General features: G+C 42.3%; 2 protein-coding genes across 7 annotated transcripts in view; one reads left to right on the top strand and one right to left on the bottom strand.

Annotated features, from left to right (window-relative positions):
* TMEM267 (transmembrane protein 267) overlaps positions 1-14,532 on the top strand; it is a 429,802-nt gene that overhangs the window by 224,232 nt on the left and 191,038 nt on the right. The gene's annotated exons all lie outside the window — the stretch shown is intronic.
* CCDC152 (coiled-coil domain containing 152) overlaps positions 1-14,532 on the bottom strand; it is a 21,302-nt gene extending 6,770 nt beyond the window's left edge. Inside the window, exons 1-5 of one of the 6 annotated variants that reach the window (XM_081131491.1) lie at positions 14,258-14,532; positions 13,288-13,381; positions 11,655-11,760; positions 7,578-7,646; positions 2,501-2,565 (exon numbers count right to left, since the gene is read on the bottom strand). In XM_081131491.1, the coding sequence (XP_080987617.1) occupies positions 2,501-2,565; positions 7,578-7,646; positions 11,655-11,760; positions 13,288-13,374 (327 nt within the window). In that variant the 5' untranslated portion in view covers positions 13,375-13,381; positions 14,258-14,532. Of the gene's footprint in view, positions 1-2,500; positions 2,566-7,577; positions 7,647-11,654; positions 11,761-13,287; positions 13,399-13,842; positions 14,033-14,257 lie in introns of those variants that run through there. The other 5 variants (XM_081131492.1, XM_081131489.1, XM_081131490.1 and 2 more) reach the window with 5 other exon arrangements.

Here is a 14,532-nt window from a genome sequence, read left to right as displayed (position 1 = left end):
CCTGATTCCTGGAAGGAGAGTAAGCATTACCCATGAGGCAGAGGCTAGAAAGGGATGGATTTGGGGTTTGAGAAGTGCTCTGCTGGTGCCTGAGATTTGCTTTTAGGCTGTTGAAGCATAGAGGTGATGTTATGCTAACATGGAGAGGGGCTTCGGGAAGGCCACGGAAAAGAAAGTCTCCAAAGATAAAATTCACCATTTTCCCAGTGGTATGTCCCTACAGAAAGAAATCACTCACAGGCCTAAGATGCAGGCAGAAGGAAAGGAAAGCGGGAGAAATAGTGAAGTAGGACCCTAAGAAAGAGACAACAGCGAAGGCAAGTGGTCAGGAAAAGCTTCTAAACACTGAGAGGCAGGGACTTTGTTTCTAATCACTGTTGCATTCCCAACTCCTAGAGTATCCCTCCTGATACATATTTGTTAAGTGAATGACAGTGCCAATGAAAATTAAGTCAGAAGTTCTTAGCTTAGACCCAGTAAATGGGTTTTCGAGGATCCATTAACTCCCTGCAATTGTACGTAAAATTATACACATATGTGTGCGTATGTACTGTTGAATGTTTTTCTCAGAGAGGGTTCACAGCTTTTAATAGATATTCAGTGATACTGAAGAGGTAAAAAATCCAGCTCCCTGGCTTAGATGCCTATAATTAAACATAGAGGTACATCTGTCCAGGCTATGTAAGTTCACGGGGATGCAGTCCAGATTCATACTGAGATACTTTCCCTGCCAGGAATGTCCAAATCTACCCAACCACTAACTTTGATTAAAGCTTTGTAGGTGAATTTTGGGTGAATCTCATGAATTGCCATTCTTCATATGCACGTATCTAGATTCCTAGATGGGCAATTACTGAGTGGCTTTTATAAACTACTGACTCTGAGTGCACTAAGAGTGCACTAAGCAGTTCCTGCTCTGACAAACAAGACAAATCCACGTCTCTCTTCATTCCCCATCGGCTTTGCGACCTGAAGACGCCCCCACTACAGTGGATGCTTCTGTGAATTCGTAAGACATGGGATTTTCCCTCCCACCTCCAAGCCGAGGGTGTCCTAACCCTAATGGTTGGGCTGGGGCTCTATCACACTGATTCTTGTCCCCCACTCCAGCCTGGACCAGCCCTTCCTCTTTCCGAGGGGACCAAGTCCCAACAAGTTATTCTTGGTTGCCTTCTGGGAACCTTAAATGCCAAGGAATAGCCTCTGGTTGTATTTTTGTCTTTATAAAACTTAAGGATTCTCTGTCTGCAAGTTGCAAAACCTTTCCCAGTCCCATAAAATGGCTATTAAGTACCTCCTGAGTTTGTTTCTGGGCAGCGCCTGGAGGTTTTGTACTAGAGAATTCTCATTGGATTGAGGTCATCTTTAGTTTGCTTTGGACAGCAGCTAATTCAGAAGTTGAGACTCCCAGGTTGTGGCACTTTCTCATTAACTTCCACCCCTCTGAAAATCCCTACAGAATCCTAGACAAAGCAGTATCCCAGGGCTCGGCATTTTGGAAGAGGAAAGAGGCAAATATCCCCCCCCCCCCCCCGCCAAATGCCTTCTGACTGCACCACCTACTGCTGGGCTCTGAGGGCACGATGTGGAAAGCACGGGGCAGAATAAGGACATGGGCTAAAGGGAAGGGAAAACAAATGGGCCGCAGCCCAGAGGCGTGGAAACCGTCTCCGAGCTGCTGACAAGAGGCTGCGTTTCCCAAGAGTGCAGCCAGGTGCCCGTTCTCCCGTCTGAGGGACACCCAGGGCGCCTGCAGGGTTTCGGAGGCTCCTCAGGGGAGGAGCGAGACTGAGTTTAGAGACGATCCTTCCAAGTGAAGTTCTAAGTTTCACACAGATCCAATGAGAACCCTGGAAATCTTAGGTCGGAGTGCGACATACTGGCCCTCGGGAGACGAGAGTAATTCACAATAAACCTCCCAAAGGGCAGAGGGGTGGGAGCTGACGTTTACTGAGCACCTTTTATGTTCTAGTCACTGGGTTATATGCTCTACAGGCGCTACTGCTATGCTGTTCTTATAGGAAAAAAGAAAAATAACAGGGTATGGTGGCCCTGGGGGAGAATGAACTGGGGATTAATTGCTCCCTTCATTTACACGGTACAATAGTACTGTAACATTAATATATTGCTCAAATCATAAAGATTAAAGGCTCATTTACCTTACAGTAAAAAGTTTAAAAGTGCTACTAAAGTATACTCAAGAGTAAAAACTCTGTTAATGCGATTTAAAAATATGTAGCAAAATAGCTGTTTCTTTTTGGTAGAAAGAAAAAGTACAAGTGACATATTAGAGCATTACAGTCTGCAAGAAGACCAGGGGCTTCAACATTTCTATTTCTTTAAAAATCCTTATTAAAAATTCTGGCAAACACATGCACACACATATCTTTACTCTATAAATTTTGGCTGTCTTTACTAATGAAAACAACCACTTTTTTCCTAACTTGAGAAGACAAATGCTCTACAGGGATTTGATTGATATAAAGATGCAAAAACTCACCTGTTCATGGGATTTTAACTTTTCTTCCATAAGATGAGCATTTCTTTTCAGTTGTTCATTTTCACCTGTGTAAAAATCATCAAAGAGCATCCTAATATACAGCACTTTCCAGTTAATATGGGGATGTCTGACATTTCAAGTTTCCATTCACGTACATACTCAACCCTTGCAAACAGCATCTACTCCGCGTCTACTACACATGCACAGTCTGTGGGACTGGAATGTTGAAACAAAAAACATAGTTCTTCACAGAACATACAGCCTAGTGGTGGGACAGACGTTTAAGTAGTCATGGTATGTCATGACTGCCCTGTAGTGGCAGTGTCTGAAGTACCATGGGGACCTGCGGGCAAAAAGCCTGTCGGCCTGAAGTCAAGAAAGGAAATACAGAGGAGGAGCCATATGAGCTGAGACATCAACGGTAAGGCTCTCCCCTTGCGGGAAGAAAGCGTTTCAGATGTAGAAAACTGTACAGAAGACTCTGGGCTTGAGTGAGCATAGCACATTTGGGAAAGTGACAGTTCAAGTACAGTGCTATTGAAGTCTAAATGGTGAGGAAGGGATGCCAAATAGGTTGAGGCCATATCCTAATGGAGGCGGGCATATTCTATGTGAATGGCTTTAAATTTTATTTTCCAGTCATCAAAGAATTTTACAGTCATCAGAGAACTTTGAACAGTGAAGTGAAATGATCAGTTATAACCAGAGGATGAATGGGAGGGTTTTGACCCTAGAGGAATGATGTCAGGAAAGACAGAACAAGAAAGAATAACAGGAGCCTAAGTTAGGTCAGCGGCAGTAGGAGACAAAGGAAAATGAAGGTACCGATTTAGGTGCTGGGGTTACCAGGAGCCTCAGTGGCTGATTGGACAGCAGAGGCAAAAGGGAAAGGGGAAACTCTGCTTTTTAGGTTTCTGGTTTGGGTAACTGAAAAATATTCAACAGTTTGAGAAAAATTAAAAGGGGAAGATTTTTAGGAGTGAAATAATGAATCTGAATCTTTACCATGCTGAATTTAAGATGCTTGAGATAGCCAGGAGAACGTTTCGGGGGGGCTAGGAAACATTTAGGGGTGGACAAAGAAAGAATATCCTATAAGGAGGCTGAGAAGTGTCCAGAGATGCAGGAGAGAGTGATACTAAGAAAAGTGGTTAAAGGAAGCTAATCATCTCTCCCCTACCCGCTCACCTCACCGAGGTTGTCACTGTTTACACCCTGGTCTGCATTCCTGCCCTACTTCCCCCCCAGCTTATACAATTACATATAAACATGTCACACATTTCTACTGGTTTTGTTTTTACCAATATAAAACTGTACTATACCAATTACTTTGCAAAGAACTTATTTCTTAAAAATGGACATTCCTCCAAGTCTGCAACTTTTCTATGCATACACTTTTATAATTTTACATAAATAGGATCATAGCACACGTGCTGAGATACTTTTAGGACAGTCTTCCCTTCTCTCTCGTTTTCTTTCTGCCTTCTCCCTCTGCCTCTCTGCGCCCCCTTTCTCCCTCTGCCTCTCTGCGCCCCCTTTCTCCCTCTGCCTCCACACCCCTGGTATAACTGTGTATCCTTCTGTGTTTTTCTCTGTGCTCTTGACCTCTGGGTCCTCCACTGCATACACACATACACATCCTCATAGTTTTAGACATATCTTTCGCACATTAAAATTTTTTCATTTATTTCTGCTGGTCAATTTGTAGAGCTCTTTGTATACTGTAGATAGGAAACTACTTTGGTATTTGAAAACATGTTTTCAAATAAGTTGTGTTTTGACTTTTGTGCGAGAACATGCCATGCCAAGTTCTTTCCACTGTTGTTGCTGCTGTGCTCCTGTTGGTGAGAAAGTCTTTTACTTCCGCTTTTTCCTTATATAGCATCTGAGGTTCCCGGGTTGGTTAAGAAGACCCCCCATAGCACTAGGTTGCACATGTTGTGACCTACATTTTCTTTCAAGTTTGTATTCTTTTTTACACTAACATCTTTTACCCATCTGGAATTTATTTTTGATGTGGTGGGAAAGAGCCCAACTTTCTTTTCTTCCAGATGGAAAGCTAGTTGTGTGAGTACGTATGTTAAAATGTCATTCTTTTTTCCAGTAAATAGAAATATTCCTTGAGCCATATATTACATTAACAAATTTGGGGCCTTTTCTAGAATCCATTTCTCTGTTCTTCCCCGGATACATTTTTCAGTTTCTATGCCAATACCATATCGATTTCATTCTAACGGCTCCAGAGAACGTTGTTATCTGGTAATGAAAGTCCCCCTGCCTCATTCTTATTTTTCATAGTTTTCTTGTTTATTCTTGTTTTTCTTGTTTGTTTCTCTTGTCAAATGAACTTTAAGATTATTGTATACAATCTTCTCCCCCACCCCAAACTTAGTATTTTAATTAAAATTGCACTAAATGTATTTATTAACGTCAGGAAAACGGACATTTTAATATGATGAGTCTTCCCTCTTCCAGGAAAATTGGTCAGCCCATCTAACTGTTGTAGTACTTGCGTATTACTGGCTTTGGCATGCCTGTAGATAGGCTAAACAGAACCACATGGCTTATCTGTGAATAAAGCCATCTGCTGAAGAAATGGAGGCCCTCCTTAATGCTTCATATTATACTTTGGTTGGCTCTATGTTGGCTTTCATCTGTAGTACAATTAACATATGATTATTGTTAGAACTGCTTTTTTTAAAAATCATCCTACCAACTCTACATCAGGTTCGCAAACACATATGGCTACTTCCTTCAGGTGTAAGGTTTTTGCTATTCTGCCTCGAGTAGTTATAAATTTAAGTAGCATTTTGTGTCAATGTAGAATCCACCCAACCCTGATACTGGACAAGTGATATATTAGTGCATGCTAGTAACCACTGAGCCACAGTGGCCAGGGCCTGCCTCAATTTTTAGATGAAAATGAATGTAATCAGAAATTCCAATGTTCTCTTTTTGTATCTGAATGGATCATCTTTTATACAACCCATAAGGCCCCACTGAAAAGACTGATGGGTGAGAACAAAGGGAGGAACAATTTCTCTTACAACAGCTGGGGCAACTCTTCAGCCTAGAGGGTAACTGACTCACTAGCTCAATAATGTTACCAAGAAACCGTGTCCTTTCAGGCTCTTCTTCCTGCTATGCTCAATGCTGTCTTAATTCTCAGGTGGGAAGCATACAGTCTGCAACAATTTCAGGCATCACATGCAGACTTCTCAACAATCAGAAGAATATGGTCCTTCTTTAGTCCATCTTTTGGGAGAGAGGGAGATTCATTTCAGAAGCTTTTGCTCAGAGCTGGGGTGTTGTCAGCTTCCCTGAGGTATGTGGCTGGGTGCATGAAGAATAAATGTCAGGAAAAAAAAATCAGGTTTCTACTAAGAAAGAGGAAATAGTTTCTGGGTAGGCAGCCATTTATAACCACTCTGTAGCCTAAATAAGCAAATCAACAATAAAATCCTGACAATCAAATGGATGAAATGCAAGAAGTGAAAGGCAGATCACCTCTATAACTTTGCCGAAACCAAGGCCTGTAGAAGTACTGGAAAAATGAAATCAAAGAATCACCATTTCTTCCTGAGAGGAACCATGAATGTCCATTTTCAGGAAGAGCTGCTTAAAAACTTGTACTTCCATATTGGTACAAAGGCGGTATTCCTGACTACCGGTCAGTGTCCTTTTACAAAGAAGTAATATATTCATTATTGAATTATAATTGACTTTCTGGAAATTCAAAAATATTTAACTTTAATTTCTGGTAGATGTTTTATTTAACAAAATCCTGATAATAGGTAAGTCAAATACCATTTAAATCCTAAAATAAGAAGCCTGTCAATAATTATGAACATTCACATATTTTTTAAATGCAGCTAAGTTTTGTATTTAGTCACAGAGAAGGGAAAATTTGTTCTGAGCCATCAGCATTGAACTTGGAAAATGAAAGCCAAACCGGGCGTGGGGTAGGGAGGGAACACTGGAAAACTGAGCACAATGCTAGCAGCAAGTAAAGTGACAGCCTGTGGGATGTGTGGGGATCAGAAGCCCACAGGAATGAGCCAAAAGAAAAGGCCCTGGAGATGGGTGGTCTCCCATCTATTGCCCTTCTAATCTCCAGAACAGCTGTTAGTGGTTTGTTGCTATGGAAGCAGCCCCTTTCTACACGGCAGTTGCTTTTTGACAATATAAGTACAAAAGTCTTCTAATACAATTTCTATATTTGTTTCTTTAACACCTGAGAAAATATTTTAAGGGAAAGTCATGGGGGAGAAAAATAAGAACTAATAGTAATTCTTAAGAAAGATAAATCTCAATTAGAACATGATAAAGATAGTAAGGAACAACATGTCAGGTCAGATAAATAGCACGTAAGATCACTATTATGTCTCACCTACATATGTGGAGTATCTTAGGAAAGCAGAAGACTAAGATGAGAAATTCTTGTTTGATGTAGTTTTTGTTGAAAGGGATCCTGAAGGCAATTTAGTGTAATCTCCAGGCTAGCAGAGGAAACCCATAGACACTGCACTGTAGCTAGATCAGAACATGACAACACACTCGGTGGCTTTGTCCGTTTGGTCAGTGAGTAGCAGGCCACTGGGTTAGATGCCCAGCAAAAACAAGGTAAGCTGAACGTGTCAGCTTCATTTACACAAATGTGGCCTTAGTCCATGGTGAGAAATTGAACAGGAAACAATCACTGCAGTCTAAGTAGAGTGTCCATCGTGTAACCACTAGTGAACATCTACCCTTCAAAACTGAACATGGGTTACTGAAGGCAGGAGTACTACCGAGAGCAAACATGCTTTGACACTTCTGAAAGTAATAAAGAGAATGATTATGACAGATTATAAAAGCCTGATGTCCCTGCCAGAACAGGACTGAACTGTTCTATTCAGCACGGCACTCATTTCTTCATAATTGCGGAAGATACCATTTGGTAGCGAGGAGTCCTTCCCTTAGCTGATAAACTTAACAAGGCCAAATTAAAAGGAATTTATTGTCAACAATGTAAAAACTCTCTTTAAAGGTGCTCAACTACATCATTTTTAAAAGATTTTTTTATTGTCTAACTTACCTTTCAAATTATGTTGGAATTCGATGGTCTGCTGTAGCCCTTTTACCATCTCATGAAGAATAGCACATTCTAAAACATAAGAGGGAAATTTATTTGAAGGTTATTTGCTTGCATTTTGGAATTATTCTCTCAAAGTTGAAATACATAAAACAAAACAAAACGAAATATTTGACAATGATCAGATCTTAATGAAACCACCAGGCATCTCAAAGTAAATTACATAACGACTACTTTTTAATCACCCTCTAAGTCAAATGCAGTTCAGGATCTGGTAAAGAGTTCTCTAAGGCACAATGAACCCAGTGGGATAGGGAGTCCCTCGTGTGGCTTAGCGAGGCCTGCCCTAGAAGTGAGGCACATGGGGACTGTCTGGGGAACCATGAGGCGTGTATCCATGCTAGTTTTCCAAGGAAGAACATCCCAAGGACAGAGAGCTGAGGTAAATTAAGTTTTGTTCACAGACAGAGAGCCAGGGCTGGTGAGGTGTCATCTGGGATAATGCTTTACTTCCTCCGTCCTCTGACCTGTCCTCTTAGTATTTTTATGCCCGAGTCCCAGGACAAGGGAGCAGCGATAAAGGAACTCAATTTGCTGAGCTACAGGGCATCAGAACTTTGTGCAAACGACTCCTGCCAGAGTGGGAGATGAAGCCCCAATACAAGCCTCCGTGACCTGATGAATGCCCAAAGCTCCCAGTGTGCTCCTGGGTACCACCAGCACCAGCAGCGGTAGGCACTTCTGTAACTTTCAGCATCCACTTGGCTACAAGTTCCAGGAGAGCAGGGACTATTTTCTGCTTTGTTTACCATTTCTCCCTAATACCTAGAGTGGTTATGGTCCATAATAGGCACTACGTGAATATCTGTTGAGTGACTGGTTCTCAGACAGGCAGGGCCACGGTAAGCTGAAGCAAGGGGGAGAGTGGAGCAGCTCTGGCCTGAAAATGATATACATTATATTGCTGTTCTAAGTGCTTTGTGGATATTAAATCATTTAACCCTCTTAACTCTGTCAGGTAGGTCCTAGTACTTGCCTCATTTTACATATGAGGAAACTGACACACTGAAGTTTAGTAAATTGCCCAAGGTCACACTTAAAACTAATAAGTGGTAGAGCTAGAATGTGAGCCCCAGCCGTCCAGCGCTAAAGTCTGAGATTTTAACTACTTTACTGACACCAAGAAGGCCAGCCTAGGAGAAATTCTTCAGAGTGATTTGAGGAGGTTGGAGGTCCTGGAAGGAGAGCAAGAAGAGAGCCAGACAAGACTCTGACAGTTCCCGCTATCACATCGCTGCTAAAAGGTCAGCAAACACAGGTTGCACTAGTGTAAGTTTACAGTTATATTAGCTAAATACAATAGAAACTTCATAAAAATAACTTAATGTTTTTTAAAAAGAAATATAATGTTACAGTTGAAGGGCAATTTCACCCTTGGCACTTGGCCTGATAATCAACAAACACTGAGCCTCATTCTCTTTCTGTTTTACAGGCCCGTGACCAGTCCTTAGCGGGCATGCACTAGTATGACATACGAACTAGCTGCCATATCTCACTGGGCATCTGTTTCAATGGTTAAATACTAAATATCATTTGTATCGAATAGTGAAAAGTTGCCTAGGAATAATGATAGACCCATTTATTGAATGTTTACTCTGCCAGGCATTGCACTAAGTGCATTATAAACATCAACCCAGTTAGTCTTCAAAATGATACTGAGATGTTGGTATCATTACCCTGATTTCCCAGAAGCAGGAAGTCATCCGTAGAGGTCTGGTTACTCCAAAGATTCCACAGTCAGTCAGTGGGAGGTATAGACATGAACACGGGTTTTTCTCACTTCAACTCTGTGCTCTTAATCTGCGTATCCAATGCTTCCTCGGGGATTGCAGGATATGCAGATGCAACCAGGAGACCTGGAGCCAGAGGAACTGAACGAGAGTTTCCCCCTCTTCACTTTCCAGCTATGACACCCCAGGTAAGCTACTTAATATTTGGGCCTATGGTCTTCATCTGCAGAATAAAAGGACAGGCGATACCCATCCTACCTCACAGACGAGGCTATTCTCACATTTAAGACTGTTCTGACAACCCAATGAGAAAGCACACTTTCTAAGTTCACTCAAACATTTAATATCCTTATTGCTGTTGTTATTATTTCTCTCCTTTATGTCACACAACAATTTGTATGTATCTCTTTTTGTCATTTATCGCATTGCATTTTAGTTATCTGTGGTTTCTCCCACTAGATAGAAAACTCTTTCAAGTACAGAGGATGCCTCTTCACATTGGTACTCCTTGCACCCAGCACAGCGACTGCTTCGCGGGTGTTCAGTGGTCATTTATTTATTTATCGGCTAAAGGAAAGACCAGAACTGTGGGGGAGAGTGCAAAGCTTTCAGTGAGAGGCTGCACTGGGTCTCCACGTGCACTAACAGAAATGAAAGGATTTTGCAGTTAAAAGCTTTATGAAGTTAAAAGATTCTGCTATTGTGGTTTTCTCCCCGCACCCCCTCTGTCATTCCCACCATCCAACCAGACAAGTTCCCAACATCCTCCATTTTTTTCTTTTCTTGCCATTTCCCAGTAACAGAGTGATGGTCAAATTACATTTGACAATACCTGCTTCATGTATGCTACCGTGTTAGCTGCTACAGTGAAAACATTAAGGAGGCAAAGACTCAGCTATCACATCTTGTGTCTTTTAGAGGCATGAATCCAGTAATTCATGAATTATGGTACCTCAGTGATCAGCCCTGAAACTGCAAGTAAACTAAATGTTTAAAAAGTGTGCATTTCACAATGTGAACACAAGGTGGCTCTCCCAACACATTATTATTACTGTTTTTTACAAAGGAAACTGGCTCAATAAGGAATTGTTCCTAAGGTAAAACACCATTCATTATTTTAGAATAATGGCTTTTAATTTCCTTTGCAAACATTTATCCAATTACCATTTCTATTGGACTTTATAATGTAATTTTAATAATACTACTTCGTATTCAATTCTTAAAAACTAGAGTCCATGATATTAAACTACTTCTTGCACTATATAATTTAATCAATGATTATTTTGAGCTCAAATGTAGGCTCTACTATTAACTAGCAATTTGTGTATTAACACCTATTTCATAAAGCAGTTGGAAATGTTAAATACAATTCTGCATGAAAATGATTTTTACAGTACTTGGTCCTCAATACTAATATTATTTACCATCTTGAAATGGCAAATAAATTTATCTGGTGTCAAATGTAGAACATAAAATATCACAATCTCATTCTTTATTGTTGAGCATATCCAATAGCATGTGTGGTTTGCTCTCCTCTAAGTGAATTAGTACACAATTGACTCTTCTAGAAGTTGTCATTCTTCCTTGTTCGTTCACTTCCGCTGTGTATTAACCAGCTAAAAGGCCATTAGATTTCAAATAAGTAGAATTGGATGTTTAAAAAGTATTTAATTATTCTTTTCAAATATAAAGTACACATGAGACACAAGTATAGTGAAAAGTGACCATCTCTGAAATTCTGCTCCCAAACTAGCCAGTCTCCCTCCCTGAAAGTGAGAGCCTCAGAGACACCCCCTCCTCAGTGCCCAACCCTCCTCCAGGGAGCTGTTTCCCATCAGGCACAGACTAAGTGTGGGCACAGCTGAGAGGGTGGCAAGGGAGCAACACCTGGCACGGGTGTCTCAGAAGACAGGGAGTGTGTCAGACTGGGACAGCCCTTTTTAGCACTAAAATTTTGGACGCATCTGAAGTTTCTTTTGGAGTTATTACGAGGCAGGAGTTCAACTGTATTTTTTTCCATAGTTTTGAAGGCCTGGATAGAGTCTTGGATCTGCCATTTCTTAGCTGAGCAGCCTCAGACAGATTTAACTTCTTTTATCTCATTTTTCTTCATTACTGAGGTGGAGTAATAATACCAGTCCTAGCCGTCTTTCAGGGCTATATTAAGGATAAACTGAGTCTAGAAAGTGCTGTGTAAATATAAAATATTTTATAGATGTATGGGGCATTATTAATCACTGTTGTTCACCCTCGTTAGCATCAGTATTTCCTCAGGCAGCAAAGGACTAACCTGCTTTAAGGGAGACCTCCTTTGTTTGCATTCCTTTTAATAAACAGTTGGTTTTCTCCAACTGCATATCCAATATACTGTTCTTTCCAGCGGTTTCTATTACTTTCTGTAGAAAAAACAAACAATATATATCATAACCAAATTGATGCTGTTAGTTTGATTTTCTTACCTAAGCATAAAAAGACTAATGAAAATATAAACCACTTAATACCTGAAAGTCTAATAATTAAGTCTGACATAACTCGAACTCCCTTCCTCCCAAATGTTCAACCCTCAGTCCCATGGTTAACAATTCCTCACATATGTTTCCAAAACTTTTATGGTCATACAACTGTAGGGAAGAATCATATTACACCTGCTATGTTCTTTGGATGCTGCACTCAGTGCTGCTATCTTGGAGATGATGTCACAGAAGCACACACAGGTCGCTTCACTCTTCCTACCAGCTGCATTGCGTTTCATCGATGCGTGGTCTGCCTTTTGTTTAGTTAGTTCCCTACTGAGGAATACTTGTGTTGTTCCCACTTATTTGCTCTTACAGACAATAAATAGACATTCTTGCAGATGTCTCTTTGGTATCTTTGTGAATAGTATAACAGGCGCCATGTACCCACTGAACAACTTCAGAGATGATCAATCCGTGACCAGTCTCGGGTCATCTATACCCACTTCTCTACTGTCACCACTTCTGAATTTATCTCAAAGCAACTCCCTGATGTTATATTATTTCATCCATAAATATCACCATCTATATGTAGCTCTAAGAGACAAGACTCTTAAAAATACAGGCACAATACCATTATCAAAAAGTGAACAATATTTCTTATTTAAAATATTTAAGATATGATAATTACAGAATAAGCTCCATAAAACTTTGCACCAATTCCTTTCCCATCAACAGTGCTAAATCTCTCTCTCCTCGGTAATAATCACTTGGGTAAAAAAACCCAAGTTCATTGTTTTAAAAAAGCTCATAATGGTACCTCAAAGTACCCATCGTAATAAAAATTCTTTTATTATGACAAGACTACATTGTCTGGGTGAAAAGAATAGAGAAGCATGATAAGAAAAGGAGAGAAAATAGAGTTAGGTAGTATTTCCCCTCCACCTCTGCTTCACAAACCCACTGCCCACATCTTTAATCTGTCCATCTATGTTTTCTCAACAACTATTCCTACTCCTCTCCCAGGCAGAAGAGGGAAAAAACCTCAATATATGTTTGTGACTTTGGTCTACCATGTAACTTGTACAGAGTTGGGGAAGGAGGACTTCCAATGAGTCCGCTTTTAGGCAAAAGAGAAAGGAAACAGAATAGGAAAGACTAAAAAAAATTTAGAGTTAGTCATAATGGTAAGAGACTGAGGACTGAGTCTATTTCAATTCTTACTAAATCATTCCTGAGTTTATGGACATCTTGGGCATTTAAGCGTGTATTTTCCCTCTAACTTTAGCAAAAGTATATCAATTATTTATTCCCTTGCCCCAGAAAGAGAAAGGGCTTAGCAAAGTACATTTCCATTGCCTTCACCCTGCTCATTTTGGGGCTGTACTTTTTTTTTTTCCTTCCCATCTCCCACCATTGGCAAAATCTGTTCCACGTTTCCATGTACAACTGTTTGGTATCATTACGTACCTTTTCTATCTGTGCGAAGTCATTTATAAGTTTGTCAAGATTCACACTGCTAACCTTTTTCGCACATCCATCGCTGCTTTGATTCATGTCCAAACTAGTGCAGAGTAAATACTGTTCAAACAAACAAACAGCAAATAAAATCTACAGCCCTACAACGGCAGTGCTAACTCCAACACCAGCGTTCCTGTACTCCACTCACAGAGCACCTGCCTGGGCTCCAGCACACTCAGGGAATCTGTTATTAGCAACAGCCAATGCATTTGTTAGGGCCTCTCCACTCCTCTCCAGCTCCACCCTAGCTGAGCTTTCTCCAAAGAAATCTAAAATCAGTGCACTGACATGCACACATGTAAAAATTACTTGTCCCTACCGTGCAAAAAGTTAATTAAGCCACCGTGCAACACTCATCTCCTTGCCCTCAGTAGGCAGGGACTTAAAGTCTGATGCGTTACTAAATACGATGAGCGACCTTTAAATATAGGTTTCTCAATTTAAAGTATTTAAAATACTTGCTTAACTAAAATGCACAAATATTTTCGCTGTATTTCCTGGTACCGTGCTTATTGCTATAGACTGAAGTGTGAGGCGCCCCAGATCCGCATGTTGAAGGACTACACCCCATGGGGCTGTGTTTGGAGCCGGGGTGTTTAGGAGGCAGTTCGGTTAAGTGAGGGCACGTGGGCGGGGAGCGAGCCTGACGCCGTCGGTCGAGGCCGAGCTTCCGCCGTCGCCAGGGCGGGTGGCAGCCCCGCTCCCCTCCTCGGCCTCCAGCTGCCTTCGGTCTGGGCCTCGGCCTCCCCTCCCCGGCCTCCCCTCCCCACCCTCGGCCCTCCCTCGGCCTGGAGCGGGCTCAGGCCCGCGGCCCCCGGTCCCGCCCAGCGCCCCCGACGGGCTGGCTCTCAGGCCCGACCCCGGGGCTCCGGCTCCCCTCCGCCACCCCCGTGTCCCGGGGACCCCCTCAGCTGCGCACCGGGCCACGCCCTCTTCCCACCCGGGAGGCCGAGGTGTGGGAAGACTCTCCACGGGCGACGTGGGGCTCGACCCCAACGCGGGAGGGCCTGGCGTGCGGCCGGCGGCTCAGCGTCCCGCGGCTCCCGGGCTCCTCCGGGGGCGGTCCCGCCCGCTCGCCCTCCGCCCGGAAGCAGCGCCCCCGACAAAGGGTCCGGCCCCGCGTGCAGCCCGACCGCGGGCCCCCGCAGCGCCCGGAGCTTCCGGGACGGGCCTGAGCGCGGGGCCGGCGCGAGC

This window comes from Miniopterus schreibersii, assembly GCF_964146895.1.
Source record: "Miniopterus schreibersii genome assembly, chromosome: 3".
Taxonomy (NCBI): domain Eukaryota; kingdom Metazoa; phylum Chordata; class Mammalia; order Chiroptera; family Miniopteridae; genus Miniopterus; species Miniopterus schreibersii.
This window is presented reverse-complemented; position numbering and strand designations above follow the sequence as displayed.